Below are 18,155 nucleotides of genomic sequence, written 5' to 3' on the forward strand. Positions count from 1 at the left end.
TTATTTTTTACTGTTAAGCACATTGAAATTGCACATGTATATGACAGCACCCATCAAAACGTCATTCACGAGTCCAGAACCAGTTTCTACTTCCTTTCTGACCACATGCCGCGCATTTTCCATCTGACTAAATTTCTGGTCATGTTCCTGCAGCTTTTCTTGGACAGATCGGTCCCTCTCCTCTTCCATTTTCTTGGAGTGTTTTTGCATTTGCTGTAGTTCTTGTCGGAGGTCATTTATCTCTGCCTCCATAGCATTATCCGTCATGGACCCCATTTGTTCGTTCTCGTCCTCAAGCTGTTTGAGTTTGGTCAGAAGAAGGGAACTTGGTTTCCCATACCGACGTTTTTCATGATCAATCTGATCCTTAAGCTCACTAATTTCCCTTTGAAGTACAGGTGTTCTGCCTGATTGGTGCTGTCTCCGAGACTCAAGCTCCGCGACGCGGTGCTCTAAAGCGCTTTGGTTCTGGATATGAGCTCCCAAACGACTTTTATATTTCTGCTTGACTTCCTTTTCAATGTTCTTTCTCTCGCGCTCTTTCTCCCGTTCTCTTTCTTTCTCAATTTGATATTGTCGATGTTTCATTACTTTCTCTGCCTCGGAGTACATTTCATCGCAGTAAAATTCTCCATGATTCTGGCTAATTACATCGTCTATCATTTCTAGAAGGTCTTTTACTTGGTCATGCAATACAGGCCCTGTGGCTCGGTTGTTGAAGGCGATACAGCGATTATCACACTTCCGAATGATTGTTTTCAGACTTTGTGGAACACTCTTGATGTGATCGTCCAATGTCAGGCCATGGTGATCTAGGTCATCCTTTCTTGTAAACAGAATGATAAAATATCGAAAAACTTTCTTTCCAAAGTAGGTCACAAAATGATCAATGCTCTCCTCTTCTTCTTGTGTAAAACGAGAAAGTCCAAGTACAAGCAGAAAGCAGTGTGGTCCAGGGGAAGTGATCCCGATACATTTGACAATTTCTCTCTGAACAACTTCATTTGGAGCATTAGTATCAAATATCCCAGGTGTATCCACAACTTGAATATTCTTGCCAAACCGATTAGTGTGTCTGCTTGTACAAAGTGACGTCACAGAAGATCCAGAGGTCGTTGAATCAAAGAAATCACCATTAAGAATAGTGTTACCTGTAGCGCTTTTGCCTATTCCGGTCTTTCCAAGAAGCACAATCCGTACTTCATTTTCGACCTCTTTTCCGTATTTTGAGCTCCCTCTCCATCCCCTTTGATGTTTGTGTCCTCCACTATATCCTTTGAAGAGTCAATAAATTCAAGTTTCTAAGAATATGTTCAGAACAGGTAATTTTGGTTACATATGACTTATGATATCAATCAAAGTGAAATGCATGTAGTTTGTATGCATTAGGATAGGAGAGAGGGCGATGTTAGATAACACTCTAATCTTTGACTTCCTTAGCTTGAACACTACAGATCCCGTAATGCAATGTGCAATTTACGGCGCAAGATTTTTTGCGCACTGAACATTGGTAAATCATCTACGTTTCCCTCCATAATTCTAGACAAATTTTGAAATAAATCTGTTAATTTCATACACCTCCTAACCCTTTATATAGAATCGTCTCTTCAAGCGATAAACTCGCTTGAATTAGAATTTTATGCAATCCCTCAGAGAATTCAGATCAATCCAGTTTATCGCCTGTAAAGGGTTGAGAGGAAGATAAAATATACATTTTTCTTAAGAATGTTTCTGAAATAAGGGAGTGAAAGGTAGGTGATTTGCAAAAAATCTTGCGCCGTAAATTGCACATATTTTGCATTACGGAATCTGTAGCGTTATGGTCAAGACAAATATATAAAACCATAACGCTACAGTTCTGCAGCTATGACTTCCTTTGTAGAATTGGTATTATTGAAGACATGCTGATATACTAGTACTCTGAATTGTTCAGAGTGAAATTCTGAATATTGAATGCATTACACATTTTACTAACTTCTTTTAAAATTGATGATGCCATTTTATCATTAAATTAAGCCATTTAAACAGTAAATAAATGGGGAAAAAATCACAAATAACAAAGATTGTTAAATGAATAAATTAGGGATGGCAATTTGTAACCGATTACTCAGTCGGAGTAGAATAGAATAAAGAATAAGAAACTTCATGATGTAACTACATACATACAGCAATCCAATGATGATTAAAGTGATGTTAATAATTCAATTTAAACGTAAGCAACATTTCGTTTTTAATTTATTTTATCATTAGTATATTTTATATCAAAGTTGGCGAAAAGTCCTTTAAATACTCCAAAAAGTGCATCTTTAACGTAAGTATATTTCCTCACTGTAAGGCATAATTACTTAGAATAGCACACTTTCTTCAGATAATGGTAAACAGTTGTTGACTGCGATAGAGGAAAAGTGTCGATCTGTTGGACCGAAGTGCAAGCTATTCCTCAAGGCCGTGGGCCGCGGGCAACTGTTTGCATTGTTAAACCCCTACTAAACAGTCCATATATAATTTCTTACTTTAAAAAGTCCAACAGTTCGAATGTTTTCCCCGACTGTCAGCCCAGGAACTGTTAAAAAAGACTGTTGCCCGCTGACATCAAATGGTGCTAAACTGAGGTATCTTTTCATTCGGTAAAGGAGTATAACAAAACAGTTGTTGACAGAAGTCTCGGAAAACAGTCGACTTGTTGGACTGGAGTGCAAGATGTTGTTCGCGGCCTACAGCCTTGGGCAACATCTTGCACTTCGGTCCAGCAGATCGATTGTCTCCCTCTACCCCAGTCAACAACTGTATTTTCCGGTCCAACAGATCGGCTGTTTCCCGAGACTCCTGCCAACAACTTGTTTATAATATTTCGTACTCCTTTGCCGAATGAATAAAATAACTCTTTTTTGCTCCAATAGACGTCAGCAGGCAACAGTCTTTATTAACAGTCTATTATAGTTCCTGAACCGACAGTCGGGGAAAACAGTCGAACTGATGGGCTTTTTAAAGTAAGAAATAATATAGGGACTGTTAAATAGGGGTAAAACAAACATGTTTTTTTTACCTTATACGGAAAATATTGCCGCTATTGAGGAATGAATTGTAGTGATCTTTAGAAATGAATTCTATACTGTACCTGCAATTTAAATTCTGCCCAAGAAGTGCTTAACCTTGTCTATACAGTTAAATAAGAACTTGCTGTTCATGAACAAAATTCTAAGCATTCAAATATATATATAAAGTTTGCAAGCGAACGAATGTTTATTGCAAAATTAATAAAAAAAGTTTCTTTTTAAAATATGTAGATTGAACAATTTATAAAGATCGTACCTTCGTTGAAATCATTACTGGCACACATGATTAGAGATTCAATAACGTTAGAGTCGAAGGAATGTATTTACAGATTTTGAAGATAAAATTTTAAATGAAGTTCTCTTAAATATTTATGCCTTTTTGTACTGGAAATAATTTGCTAATGAATATTATAAAGTTTCCTTGTGTCATTAGATTTTATGGTCATTTCCTTGTCTAGCCTGATTATAAAAAAACATATATGTCCAAGTGCATAGAATTGTTGATAACAACATGTCCTTAAATGTTGTTATATTTATCTTCATTACTTATGTACAGTGTATATGATAACTGAGATTTAGAAAACTGTGGATTCCCAGCGTAAATCCCTTCTATCTCTCAATAAGTCTTTTAGAGATTATGAAGGGTTGCTAAACATTGCCAAAATATGCAAATTCAAAGCTCAAAACAATTTATAAATGCACTGTTTTTTGTCAAATTGGAATCTTTTTCTACTCATTATTTTGTAAAAAAAAAACTTTTAATTTTAACCATTACAGTTGTTTCTTCAAAAGCCTCTCTACTCCATTTTGGAGTAAAATTCCCTTTAACACATGTTTAAGCGTCATTAATTATTAATTAATAAGCAAAATCCTTGAATTACCAACTTATTCATTCCGAAGTATGGAGGAGTTGTAATTAGGCACTAATATCAGAATAGCAAAACTAATTAGAAATCAGCTCAATTGGCGCCCGTTTTAACTCCAAAAAAATTGCTGGAAAACCTTGTTTCCGAATACTGCATGACTACATACATGTATGTGTTGTCAATGATAATCCAGCATCCTTAAACTTCAGGGTACATTTGTGTAGAATCAGAACGATTTATTTTACAAAGTAACTTTGTTGGTGACCATTATTCAAAGATAATTTCCGAGTGAAGAAAAGTTGGCGTTGATATATTGAATTTGGAAATATTATTTAATACACCACAGCACCACTGCTGTTTGGCTCACGTTTCTTCATAACAGCAGTTTATATTTTTGCAAAAGTAAAGTTAGGGGCTTTGTAGGTTGCTGAACCCAATAAAGTATATTTGTTTTAGTTTATATGAATATTATGAAATTTTGGACAGATAAAACAAATCATGGTTGACTGGGAATATTCAAGGTCGAAATGTGTCAGATTTTTAAGAAATTCATTCTTAGAAAGTGAACCGTTAGTTGTATCTCAAGGCTATAAATGCATCCAGTTCCTCTAAAATACATCTCTAGCAGTTTTTTCTCGGACACAGACAATTGTACAGCCAATGCCCATGTACTTCATAAGTAAATGATATCAATCTAAATGTATAGTCATTGTTCCACACCTATCTCTTTTGTTTTACCTAATACCAACAGAGTTAATATGTTTTTAAAAAATAAGGCCAGATGGACAATGATCAAGGTTTCATCAAAAGTATGCAAAAGACGTAATATTCTATTTATTTAAAATATACAGTGTATTATAATTAAGAAAGGTCACATGTGAAAGTTCAGTTCTTTTCTTTAAAAATAAATCAAATTTTCTTTATATGACATGTGAAGTTTTAAATATATACAAATGTTGATTTGACTGGCTAAGAAAGCGACAAAATATCTATGAAAGTTAATGTTTAATTTGTTCCCACTTTGATTTCGTATTTTAAGCAATAAAATGAAAAAAAAGACTGTAAGTCAACAAGTTGATCTAACAAGGTCGAATTCAGTGGTTAGTATGGCCTCCACGTGGCGTTCTTCCTCTATCCCGACCTCTCCTACCACGCCCTTGAGATTGCTACGATAAACATGTTTAAACATGCTTTAACCAGAAGTCTGTACAGTTCATATACATGTACAATTTTAAAATGAACACTGGAATACAGAAAAATAATTGAACTTAAACAGTTCCAAAATAAAATTATGTTGTATTTCCCTGTGTCTATGATAACACATATCAGGGAAGTGTTGAAGAGCATCTCTTAGAAAAAGTACACAAATATTAAATCATCATCTGTATTCCTTTCCATATTAGCTTTCCTATGCTCAGTATACCACCAAGAAGAGCTTCTCCCACATCTCCGGAACCTTTCTCTACTTCCTCTCTTACCTCGTGACGTGCATTCTCCATCTCTCGAAACTTCCGGTCATGCTCTTCCAGCCTTTCTTGGTACATTCGATCTTTCTCTTTTGCCATCTTTTTAGAGTGCTTGTGCATGCGCTTGAGCTCCAGTCTGAGATCTTCTATCTCTCGTTCCATTTCCTTCTCTTTTCCGGATCCCAATCGAGTACGCTCGTCTTCTAAGTTTCTGAGTTTCTTTAGAAGATGGGAGCTAGGAGAACCATGCTGTCTTCTTTCGTACTCTATCTCGTCTTCAAGATCGTGGATCTCCTTGTCAAGTTCTGAAGACCGACTCTTATAGTAGTCTCGTTTAGATTCCAGCTCTGCAACTCGGTTTTCTAGTGCATTTTGATTTCTAGAGTGACCGCTTTGTTGATGTTTGTACTTCTGCTCTATTTCATGTTCTATTTCTTTCCTTTCTCGTTCACGTTGTCGTTCCCTTTTCTTCTCTATTTGGTATTGTCTTTGTTTCATTACCTTTTCGGCTTCAGAGTACATGTCATTCGTGTAACAATCTCCGTGATTTTGGCGAACGATATCGTCTATCATTTCTAGAAGGTCCTCTACTTGATCTTGTCTTTCGGGGCTTGTGGCTCGGTTATTGAAGGCAATACAGCGATTATCACACTTCCGAATGATTGTTTTCAGACTTTGTGGAACACTCTTGATGTGATCGTCCAGTGTCTTGCCATGGTGATCTAGGTCATCCTTTCTTGTAAAAAGAATGATGAAATGTCGGAAAACTTTATGACCAAAATAATTGACAAAATGATCAATGCTCTCCTCTTCTTCTTGTGTAAAACGGGAAAGTCCGAGGACAAGCAGAAAGCAGTGTGGTCCAGGAGACGTAATTCCAATACATTTGACAATTTCTCTCTGAACTCTATCATTTGGGGCGTTGGTATCAAATATCCCAGGTGTATCCACAACTTGAATGTCCCTACCAAAGCGTTGGGCATGTCTGCTGGTGCAACGAGATGTCACAGATGAACCAGATGTTGTTGAATCAAAGAAATCACCATTCAAGATAGTGTTTCCTGTGGCGCTCTTTCCTGTTCCGGTTTTTCCCAGTAGGACGATGCGCACTTCATCATCGGTAACTCGTCCGTATTTTGTGCGTCCTCCTCCTCTTCCTCTCGCGCCGTGTCCTCCGCCACCAGAACCTGAAAGTTACCAATATAAAGATAACCGATAAACATTGGAAATTAACAATATTCAGATAACCGATAAACATTTCATTAAGTTTTTAAATTTACAAAATTTTATGTATTAGGCCGGAATTAAAAATATCTTTGTTTCCCCTAACCCGACCCTGAATTCTCCAAGTGGGTCGGTAGGTAGGTAAACAATTTTATTTTATGACAGCAGCTTTGAAAATACGTTCTAAAATTTAATAGAAAAAAAACTTTTTAAGTAAGAAAAGTACAAAAGAAAGCGATTTGTGAACAAAATGCTAGGTATCAAACATATGCTGTTTAAACATGTTAAAGGAAAATTCATGAATAATTAATTTACAACTGTTATTTAGTTGAACTTGTGAGATATCTCACGTCAGAGTACATTTATATAGATCGAATAGATAAAGACAAGATTCTCAAATACGCAAAGACCGGACATCCGAGTATTTTTTTTCAAACCTTCCATCAGCCCCGAGTGCTTATAGACAATCAATGTACTTTTTGAGGGCCATCAGATTTGCAGTGTTTCTAGAGCATTTTGATTTAGAGTTAAGAAGTAAGTGTCTAATTATAAATCGCAGGTCCAAATACCAATAAGGAACGTTGAAAACAGTCTGTCAAAAGGGACCATAAAAACTTATGTCCAGTCTCGCAAAGGATGCTGGCTCAAAAAAGATCTCTTACAGCTTAATGGCAAAAATGTGCATAAGTATGTCTAAATTTGGAGCAATGGTAATCACATCTTGGCGCCACTTTTTTCAACAAATCACAGTAAAACAATGTCGGCCGTTCTGCTAAAAACTGATTTCGATGAAATTGTATTTTATGAAACTTAGTTAACAATAAAAAAATAATTGAATCTTCTTATTTAAAAAATCTTTTCAGTCGGTGCGATTTAATTGGGTCGGTCGCGTTAGGGGAAACAAAGGTATTTTTTATTTTGGCCTTACTTCAAGTAACTTGAAGTTCAGCTGTTTATGGTTTTCACATTATTTTGCCTTTTAATCTGATGGTTACATTTTCAAAAGTGGATATATCCTTTGTTCAATAATGGTCCTGTTACCGTGCATTTGAAAAATCCTTTGCTACATTTACATTTATAGAAAACTAATGCCCATCATTTACTATTATGTAAAATTCTTACCCTTTCGTGCCCCACACGCTGAACATTTTGACTTGTACTCTTCATTGCTAAATGTGCATTGTGTGCAGGACCACATGTCTGATAACAAATGACAATTATTATTAATTAAATCGCGAGAGACATAAAACAAAATTAACGAATGATACTTTTTTGGTAATAACTTCATTAAGAGTCTTGATTTTTTTGTTACAATCTGTAAAAAGTCAACTTAAAAATTCAGAGAAAAAAGACTGTTAATCTGGTATATATTCATATGATACAGGTGACTTTTACTTGATATCAACAACAATGATCGTATTTCGACTAAATAAAACGAATCCCTACAGTTTCAATACTTATTTGTTCTTATTTAACGATTACATGAAATCCGAATAGCAATTGTCGGTTTGACTATTCCGCGGCTTGATCGGGTCCATCACCTGTTCACCAGTGTTCACAAGATTTTTAGCCGGGCTTATTGCTCAGAGAGCAATTGCCGGCTTATGTGATCCTGTTCAAGGCAGGATGTTGACCCCATAGTCGCCATTTTAAAGTTACGTGCAAAAATATATGTCACTTACTCTCAACCGCTTTTGAGATAATACAAACGCTAAATAAAGCAACAAAAATAAAACGAAGTTTTATCTATATAAAATAAACATTAGTAGTAATGACTTTGAAAACTTCATAAGTCAAATAACATAGTTCATTAGCGTAAGGACTTTTGATAATCAGTGTTACCGTAGTTCTCTACACATACGAGGTAAAGTAGGAGAGGGAACCAGACTGGCCTGTTTGTTTGTTTACATTCAGCTGCGGTACCAGATTAATTCTGATTCTGACAAAATCGGTCCGTGGTATTAGGATTGAAAAACTCACTGTCAGTGTCTTATCATTTATATTGATAGTTTTAAAATAAATTTTTCATCAGAATATAAACGTGATTCATGTAAGAAATCCATTCTACTCTGTAAATGAGCCCGGCTCTCTGTACTTCTGAGTACTTTGATTCTTAAACGGTATTCAGTCCTTGAGAAAGGAATTTCTTGTGCAATATTTGCCATACTGGGATTATGTAGACTCTAATGAAAGTTCATAGCCTATGGGAAGTTATTGATTCGACTATGAATTATTTTCTAAAAATTATCGTCTCGTTTTCAAGTCAAAATAAGTTGTGAATTTAAAAACAGTTTATAATTTACCAATAATAATCAATTAATTAATATATCAACACACGGACTACCCACAGATGAAGTGTCATCTATGTAAACACCCAATTAACACCTCAATGCCAAGCTAATCTAGATGAAAATCATTTAATCTGATGCTGGAGAACATGCAGTTGATCAGCGATGGGTTGACAATTTAATCGTGATTAAAATTAAGGTAAATAATATAATTTAATGTCACGTTTAAGGTCACCAAACAATGAAGCCATGATTATTACTTTTTAAAAATTACTAAATTTAAAAAATAGTTACTGAAATAAACAATGAATTACAGCTTCGCGCACTTTTTAACTCACGTGCATTGGTTTTTCGCACAAATTGAAGTCAAAATGGCACAAGACGATATTGTGTTTACAACCAACGAACGGACAAAATACATTTTGTAAGTGATTGGTTATCTTATTTTCATAATTATACTCTTTCTTGTAACTTCTATTATATATATATATATATATATATATATATATATATATATATATATATATATATATATATATATATATATATATATATATATTATATATATATACATGTATAGTGATCGGGATGTCCATCCGTCTGCCAGTACGGCCGTCCTTCCTTCTTTAATGCTTTGGGGTACCTAACTCTCCACAACTCCTATCATACCCCTTTAACACCACTGAATTAAATTTAATATCAGACTTTTACAGAATCTTCGTTACATAGTGCAATTGCGCACCTCCTTTTTTACTTTTTTTCGGACGCATATTTTAGGTTTTCTATGGCAAAACATAGACATTGCAGTTGAAAGGTACCAATCTCCTATCCGCAAATCTTCTTATATATACCACACAATGAAATTTAATGATTCTCTATAACATACTGCCATTATGCTCCTCCTATTTAACTCTTTGATGTGTCACTTATTTCGGGTCTCCCAGAGCAAACTATGGGCTTTGCCATAATAACCATATGGGAAGCGGGGAAGGTATATCATTTAGTGGTGCTAGTTTTACATTACCTAGTCACAGACTTGAAACAGCTACATGTACTTTGATTAATTGTATTTTCTATATATTTACATAACTTCTTAGCGCAAGAGTATTTTCTCATTCCTCGTTAAAAATTAAAAAGTTTGTCTCTTCAGCGTTACTTTCTGAAATATAGCATTACGTATAGATTTAAGAGATCTGTTCCACTTCAAAAACAAAAACAAAAACAAAATTTCCAACTGTATATGTAAATAAAAATCCTTTTAATAGTAACAATTTACCATTTTAAGATAAACACTATTTCATTACCCTACCTTTTAATTGGCATAATATCTATCTGCAGCGTTGTACCTTTTTGGTGCTACGATTTACAAATTACTCATCTTTAAGAACTCAATTTAAAAATGTCAACTAAATAGTATCCAACAAAACTCGATAATTAAATTTGTAAATACCAATCGTAGAATCATAAACTTATAACAACGTAACATTTATTAATAAACTCCCCTTCAAAACATCGACTTTGAAACTTAAGATAGTGATTAAGAAGGGCACGTACCCTTAACATGATATATCAAAATAATTTCAGGGTTACTTTGTCATACTGAAGTTAGATAATAAAAATCTTCATTACAAAACAAATGTGACTTTAATTTGTACAAAAAACCCACGTGAACTTTAAAAATGCGGAGGTTTACTGTAGTAAATTTATATACTGTATTCAGGGAAAATTTTCGCCTCCATCCCCGTTGTATTTTCGCTCCTTTCGCCCTACTCACATATGAGCGAATTCATTCATGTCCAGTTCCCATAATCAATTTGATATTGTCGACATCGCAATGTAAACAATGTTGATACGATAACGTGAATACATCGTCTACATTGTTGTTGTTTCTACATAACAACATCGTCAACGTCGACATCGCAATGTTAACAATGTTGAAACGATATCGTGTTTACATCGTCTACATTGTCATTGTTTCTACATGACGACAACGTCCACATCGCAATGTAAACAATGTCGAAACGATATCGCGTTTACATTGTCTAGATTGCTTTTATTTCTACATTGTACATTGACAGCGCAATGTTATTAATGTTAAAACTATTTCGCATATACTGTACAGATGACAAACACTGTTTCCAAGATTGGAAATCAGTTTTTAAGTTCATTTTCAGAATGTAAGAGACATGTTTTTTAAAAAAGAGGCGAATTCAAAAAGAATTTAAAATGTGGCAAAATTGTTTGCAAGTGTTGAATGGCTAAAATAACACAGGGCGAAAATAACCCTGTGAACAGTATATATTTTTTAATTTACTACGAAACTTTACAATCGAACATATCTAAAGCCACAATTCTTTCCGCGAATTTCACACCTTGTACTTAGTTTTGAAAATAATATATCAAATTTTGCATATACAGAAGTAATATTTCAATTTGTTGTAGAATATTAGTCGGTAAAAACTAAAGAAAATAAAATATCTACATCATATATATAGTTGAAATTTTTTTTAGATTTATTACAGTATAAAAAATTAATGGTTCAATTATTGTAACTATGATTTTTTTCTTCATGAATTTGCAAGATGTAATTCTACTTCAATTAATGTATACATAAATTCAAATTAAAACACAAAATTAATGAATTTAAATCGTACGTACTCATAAATAAAGTCAAATCTGTCTGATATACAGTGTTTCGGGGAGAAGTTAAATCGGAGTTCCAAAGGTCTTTATCCTAATCGTGATTTTTGAGGAAAAAAGTTTCCTTGTTTTATTTAGATAAGTGCTTGTGTCATGTGTTGGTTCGTGTCCGCTATTTACGTAAAACCATTTTTTTCATAATCATATTAACGAGTAAGAGGGTGGTGGAACTTGGGAATTTCCAGGACTAAGGAGTTTTTTTTATACAAGGCTTCAAAATCAAGATACCAGTAATCTGTCCTTAGTATTGGGAAGGTTTCAGGGGTTACCTCAGTGGTACCTGAGGGCCAAGCTTGATCCTTACAGGTACCAATGAAAATTAAGCCTTTCCCTAGAGGGAATTCCCCATGTACATCAAATTCTTGCATGTATACAAGGGGAGGCAAGTATAGAATTAGGGCCCGAGGCAGAATTTCATTCATCCATTTCTTGATGTGACATTTAAATTCAGTTGTGGATGACGATTTGACACTGTTTGTCGTATCTTCTACTGTCATATATAGTTTAAAATATTAATAAAATAAAATATTTAATAAGAATTATTTCAATATGTGTAATTAACAAATTTTATATTAGAGGAGACGAAAGAATATGATGAAAGTATGAATGCAATGCGTTATAATTTAAGAATCGCCGGTGACCTCATGGGGAATTCCTTCTTTGTGTTTAAATGGCTCTTTCGACAACTGCAGACGTTTTACTTTCATTTGATAGCCATATTTCTCAGTGTTTCAGGCAAGTGAAAACCATGTTTTGTCCGCAGTAAATATAAATGCCCTTTTTGGTTATATGTTAATATATACCGTATCAATCTGGCAGAAACCTTTCTTACTTAAAAAAGCTTCAAAATGAAATGCTTCTCCGATACGATATGACACCATCTTTGGCAATGTTAGAGATCGTGTCGTATATATCTACCATTACTTCGTTCCCCCTGACTTTTGAGACATTAGCCTTGCCTTTTTCAGTCACTGCTCAGACAAATTTCGCTGACTCTTTTACAGATTTGTCGGAAATTTCTATCTCCACCTTCATGTCTCATAAAATACCTTATCAGAAGTCAGAACCATATACCTTTCCGAATTCTGTAAAAATCTGCACTACTGAATGACAGAGTTACGTGCGAACTTTTATATAACGTGGAGCTGAAAGGTATTGAATAGTGCTATTCAAAAAAAATATATCATCCACAAAATCATGCAAAGTGTTATTGCGGAAAGTATAACATACATTACAAATCGAACAGCCATCGTATGTCTTAGAATTTGCAGCCCTCCACTGTCATTCTCGAAGAAAACAAATAAAAACACTGTTAAACGGACCTAGATTCCAGATTTCTCAACACTTAGTATGATATTTGTTTCAAAAGATTAAGAAATAGTCTCCTTTCGTAAGTAGTGCTTTTGGTCGATACAATGACCTTGTCAGCAAAAACAATTAATCATTAAGCCAAATGCTGACTGACGACTTTTCCCGTTATTTTCCGATCATGACAAGAAGCACACAGCGGATGTGACCGGTGGCAGGGGATGCTTACTCCTCCATGGTACATGATCCCACCTCTGATGTTTTGGAGGTCCGTGTTTGCTCTGCTTCAAAATGAATTGCTTAATGGACTTCTGGTTTGAATACTGTTCTGTATCTCCATCATGTTGTAAATTTTGAATTTACTAGAGGGAGGTGAATACCAAATTTACAACATGATATACCCCCTTAGTTAATTCCAAAGTTACAACACATAAGATAAATATCTAAATTTGACACTGAAATCGTTAAATCATCTGGCAAACATGTCCTTATAATAATATACGTGTAATAGTTTTACCGCTATCTTCTCTTGGTCCGTTCTTATTTCCGCATTGCACACATTTCCTGCGGCTATGTTCGTTGGAGTGTGTACAACCATTGCACAGCCAGTATTTTGAAGCTGAAATGTTTCCAACAAAATAGCATATTCTTCTTATTCTTCTAACCAAATAAGCATTACTACATTTATGTTCGTGTAAACTTGGTTGATTGACATTTTTAAGGTTATATCAAATGAAACTACAACTTGTTTTTGGTAATATCAAAAATGCTTGTCCATTTTTACATATCTATACCATATTGATGTATTAAATAAGATTTACCTTTACTTTTTTATTAAAACTTAGTTATTGCATTTTTACCTGTAGAAACAAATTAATGAAAACAAATAAAAGAAAATGTTTTTTCAAAGAAAACATGAACTGGGAATATTTTGCTTCAAAGAATTCTCCAGAATCATAAGAGAGAAGGCAAATTTAGTGTCAACTTTTTAAAAGTGAATTATTTAGTTAACAAATAATACGAAAAAAGTGGAAAGAAATGAATTTTATAAAATTAAGGTTACCCCTCCCTACCACCATCAGGTAAGCTCTTGTTTTGTTATATAGAGATTTAAACATAGAAAAAATCGGAAAGTAGAACATATACACTTATGTAGATACATGCAATTGCCTAGCATTTAAGTATCTTTAAAGACATCAATCCCGTCTTTCTATTTATTTTTTGGAGATATAGATAAGTATAGAATATCTGAGATGTGCATTTTTCTCTCAACAAATAAGTAGAGTTTCGATCAAAGAATATCAGAAATTTGTTTTATGCCAGTCTGTCAAAATCTGCATTGAACCAAATGATGAAATACTGTAGAAGCACAGATTTTCGTTGGGATAAAATTTCGTTGGTTGGGTATTTTATTTCGTTGTTTTCAAAAATACCCGATTCAATATATGGTCATATAAAATTTCGTGTGAGATTTAATTTCATTATTTATTGTCAACAACTAGATAAACGAAATTAATATTTGTGCTTATACAGTATACTAGTATATAATAGTAAAACTTGGTAACCAGAGATAGGGATCATTTCGGAGGTATGTAAAAATCTCAAATTTTGAAAGCAAAGTTGATCTCATCAATGAATGGATTTAAAATACTTACCCATTCTATTCAGTGTTTCGAGTTTATTCGCTGCAGAAATATTGCCTTCCCTCTAAAGTACTTGTCTGCATTTCTAAATCTAGCTCTTGAAAATGGTATTTTTGTATATTTGTGTTCGCATTCACTTCCTTCCTCGCCTATTACGATAAACTTGCAGAAATGATACTAGATACAGAATACAGGAAGTCCAGAGGGAAATCTATATAGCAAACAAATATTTTATTTTATACTCCCATTTCACGAAAATTTTCTTATAATACCCCGTAATTATTTTTCTACTCTTATATCTTCCAAATGTCAAACGTCATTTATCCATGCAGGTCCTTGTATATTCAAAATACTTATCGCTAGATTCAATTGCATACGTTCTTTGGAGGAAGAATACGACAAAAATCTCTTGTACCCACAAAAAGAAATAGTTTATGTGGAACTCGGTATTTTAGTCGATGTTTAAACATAGTTGATCGGTTTAAATACTCTGTTTCCATTATTATCTTCTGTTTCTTCACTTCCTCGCATTAATTCACATTACTATAAAGCAGTTACACGTCGGAAAGGTCCCTTACACAGTGCAAGTCATTAGTCGGTTTTTCTCAAATTCCCTTTCCTCGTCTTTTTATTTTTTTCTCGAAACATACAATGTATCAGTTGCTTAAAATAAAGCGATTTTTGTCTCTTTAGGTCAAAGGATACCTCTCTAAGTTTAAGAAATATGTCTCTAGGCTGTCGGAATAATTTTTTAAAGTTATATATTATAATGGATATCTCTTCTTAATTTAAAGAGATACTCCCCTCCCCCTTCCGCAAATAAGGTCTTAGGATATTTAGAACTTTTAAATTAAACAAGAAATAAGACTATATTTTTCAAAATTATAATACACATTTAATTCTGTTTTTTCATTGTTTTAATATTTTATTTTTATGATTTAAATTTCAAGGTGAAATGGGAAAAAACACATCAAACTCTCTCCATTAGCACTGGGTACGTTTATCAGGAAAATCAAAATAAAATACTATTTGTTATTTTCTTAATCATTTATTGAAAACAATTGTAAAAACGAAATTTTGCAAACAAAAAAGTAGGCATAATTATATGTTTACACAAGTTCCCATTTCGCTTTAATAAACCCCAGAAGGTACAGTTGCATTGCTAACAGTTTATATTGTTTAAATGGACTTAATGTTATGAGTTTAATTTTCTCACCTATATTTCACAGTTAAAATTTGATTGTAGAATACAATATGTCATTTCATTCATAATTTATTGAAAACAATTGTAAAAACGTCAAACAAACAAAAAAATAAAATAAAATAAAATGATAAAAGACTTTACATAAAAATATTTGTTAAAGTGTAACTTTCTCTCAACGGAATAAGAAGTGAGCTGAAATTCTACTTACATTAACTTTGTTAGTTGTTAACAGCTTTGGCTATAAGAGTTCCTACTGCCACTACAAAAAAGGTATAAACGATGATACAGTGTGCAAAGTCACAAATCACTTTTGTTGCAGCCAGGGCTACTTGTTACAGATAAGAAATTGTTGACATATGTTCAAAATTGCCTAGGCAAAAATATCTCTTTAATTATTTTTTTTAAGATTCCAGAAAGAAAATTTAATTTTAAAATTATTCTAATTATACATAATTATATTCATGTATCTATAATATGTGCATTTTTATTTTAACTTTAGAATTCTTACTTGCTCCAATGGCTTTCCCGGCATCGCTTTTCACGAATTGCCCAACCTTATCCATGAAAGTTGGTCGCTCATAATTAACGAACATTGGGGAAACAACATTTGGTCTATAGAATGGAGTGTGATGAACGCCAAATCCGATTCCTGGTGCATCAAAACCGGATCCTCCGAATCCAAATCCTCCAATAGGACCATTGAAAAGCGCATGCGTGTTGATAGGTGGTGGAATTATTGCAACCTGCTGGTGATGTTGTAGACGTTGATCGGTAAATCCGGGTCCTATGTGGTGTTGATTGGAAAATCCAGGCCTATACTGATCATCATAGTCCGACTGATAGGGCGGAATGCCTTGTTGTTGATTTTGTGCGAGTTGATTATAATGGTTTTCCAGGAGGTGCGATGCGTAGTCTACGCTTGGTTTATATCTTGGTTCCCATGGATGAGACTGTCCAGAGTTCTGAGAAACAGTTTGTCCTTGTCTGTTTTGAAAATTTCCACTTTGCCCAAAAGCACATGACACCAGAACTACAACAGTCAGAAGTTGAAGAAAACTGTACATCGTTAACCTAAAATGAAAAATATAATTCTACCTTAATTGATAGAAATTTCATCTTATATGGTTTAAACCCCGCCTACATGAGGAGTCATTTCTTATTATGTAAGACAAGAGTGATAGTTAATCCATAGAAAATGTCTCGCATGGTTTAGACTTTCAAATGTATGGCATTATACATGCATTTTTTAACCATTGCATTCGCGTAGAGCAATTTTAAAAGATATAGGTATACATATGAATCATTCATGCATGTTACAGTTCAAATTTTTTGTTGATTATTGATAGTTTATATATTTATCGATAGCCGATAGGCAATTACGAATGTTTTATATGACGAATGTGTTACACTGTAATATGGCGTAATAAGATGTGTACGCATAATTAGTAATGTAAATGTTCGTGATTCGGTGAGAATGACTATAATATTTCCGAACTGAAGACATGTCAGCATATTAAATAGAATTGTTCAAAGGAACTGAGTTACATTATAACATCTATACTTTTTACTTATAATGTTATGTTTCTATATAAAGATAAAATTTATATTAATATGTAAAAAAAATATATTGACTTGATTTCATTTAAAAAGAATGGAATTAAAATTAATCGTTAATGTTTATTTTCACTCATATCATGGTTTATTTGTTTGATTTTTTTTCTCCATTTCTATCCGGTGAACTAATGAAGAAAAAAGAAGGCATATTGGAACATATGTTTTATAATCTTTTAGGGTCATAATGACATAAATAAAATACATTAAAAACGCTTACCAACTTTGTTTCGGTGGATCTTAGACACTTAGACACTGCCGGTTAGTTTTGAGTGAAGAACTCACAGAATAAACTCTCATAAATATTAGTCAGTTACAGGTTTGGGGACAACAGATTTCTGTTTTCAGATCATAAAGACATATTACAGTTCTATTATAAATATAAATATATAATTCATGTCCCCATCGACATGTTTAATTCAAAATGTGATGAAATCTAATTCAAATCTAATAAAAGTTCTTTTCAAAATATTGAATACTCTTCGAATTTCTGTCCTTAAAAACCTTTCTTCTGAAAGAAATATCACTTTCTGAATCAGAAATATCACTGTTATGTTTAGAATTCCTTATTATAAGATTTATGTTTCAATGACAAATCTTATGATCGCGGGTAATTTAAATTAGCCTATAGGTAAGGTATAAACAATAAAAGAAGCGAAGAAAAAAAAAAACACAACAAACATTTGCATAAAATACTCAGAAACAAAAAAAAGAGATATATGTTGCCCCCAAATTGCAATAAAGTTAGTTTTTTAAAAGTAGGTCATACTCCTAGGTCAAGGTCAAAGG

The 18,155-nt window shown here is 33.4% G+C and overlaps 3 protein-coding genes across 4 annotated transcripts; all 3 read right to left on the bottom strand.

Annotated features, from left to right (window-relative positions):
• LOC134243711 (GTPase IMAP family member 9-like) lies at positions 1-3,416 on the bottom strand. The gene is made up of 2 exons (XM_062725943.1): positions 3,313-3,416; positions 1-1,274 (listed from the first exon to the last, which is right to left on the bottom strand). The coding sequence occupies exons 1-2, from the start codon at positions 3,338-3,340 to the stop codon at positions 1-3; spliced, it is 1,302 nt and encodes a 433-aa protein (XP_062581927.1). The 5' UTR covers positions 3,341-3,416.
• A 1,435-nt stretch (positions 3,417-4,851) lies between these two features.
• LOC134243721 (GTPase IMAP family member 7-like) lies at positions 4,852-14,720 on the bottom strand. Of its 2 annotated transcripts, XM_062725954.1 has the most exons (5): positions 14,564-14,720; positions 13,426-13,527; positions 7,735-7,812; positions 5,401-6,575; positions 4,852-5,088 (listed from the first exon to the last, which is right to left on the bottom strand). In XM_062725954.1, the coding sequence occupies exons 1-5, from the start codon at positions 14,565-14,567 to the stop codon at positions 5,017-5,019; spliced, it is 1,431 nt and encodes a 476-aa protein (XP_062581938.1). In that variant the 5' UTR covers positions 14,568-14,720; the 3' UTR covers positions 4,852-5,016. The 2 variants fall into 2 exon arrangements, with proteins under 2 accessions (XP_062581938.1, XP_062581937.1); XM_062725953.1 differs by having other exon boundaries at positions 4,852-6,575.
• A 1,201-nt stretch (positions 14,721-15,921) lies between these two features.
• LOC134243700 (uncharacterized) lies at positions 15,922-16,912 on the bottom strand. Its single transcript, XM_062725930.1, has 2 exons — positions 16,264-16,912; positions 15,922-16,014 (listed from the first exon to the last, which is right to left on the bottom strand). The coding sequence occupies exons 1-2, from the start codon at positions 16,817-16,819 to the stop codon at positions 15,974-15,976; spliced, it is 597 nt and encodes a 198-aa protein (XP_062581914.1). The 5' UTR covers positions 16,820-16,912; the 3' UTR covers positions 15,922-15,973.
• Positions 16,913-18,155: the final 1,243 nt, after the last annotated feature.

This window comes from Saccostrea cucullata, unplaced genomic scaffold (genome assembly GCF_032062105.1).
Source record: "Saccostrea cucullata isolate Sc308-1 unplaced genomic scaffold, CSIRO_AGI_Scuc_v1 ctg898, whole genome shotgun sequence".
Lineage (NCBI taxonomy): Eukaryota > Metazoa > Mollusca > Bivalvia > Ostreida > Ostreidae > Saccostrea > Saccostrea cuccullata.

Bases quoted from the DNA above. Each gene is read 5' to 3' on its own strand.
- LOC134243711 (XM_062725943.1), bottom strand. From the start codon at position 3,340: ATGTGTGCCAGTAATGATTTCAACGAAG. The intron at 1,275-3,312 runs GTACGATCTTTA...GACTCTTCAAAG, and splicing joins CAGTAATGATTTCAACGAAG to GATATAGTGGAGGACACAAA.
- LOC134243721 (XM_062725953.1), bottom strand. The intron at 7,813-13,425 runs GTAAAACTATTA...ATTTGTTATCAG, and splicing joins CGGACCAAGAGAAGATAGCG to ACATGTGGTCCTGCACACAA. The intron at 6,576-7,734 runs GTAAGAATTTTA...GGTAACTTTCAG, and splicing joins AGCGTGTGGGGCACGAAAGG to GTTCTGGTGGCGGAGGACAC.
- LOC134243700 (XM_062725930.1), bottom strand. From the start codon at position 16,819: ATGTACAGTTTTCTTCAACTTCTGACTGTTGTAGTTCTGGTGTCATGT. The intron at 16,015-16,263 runs GTAAGAATTCTA...CCTTTTTTGTAG, and splicing joins CGGGAAAGCCATTGGAGCAA to TGGCAGTAGGAACTCTTATA.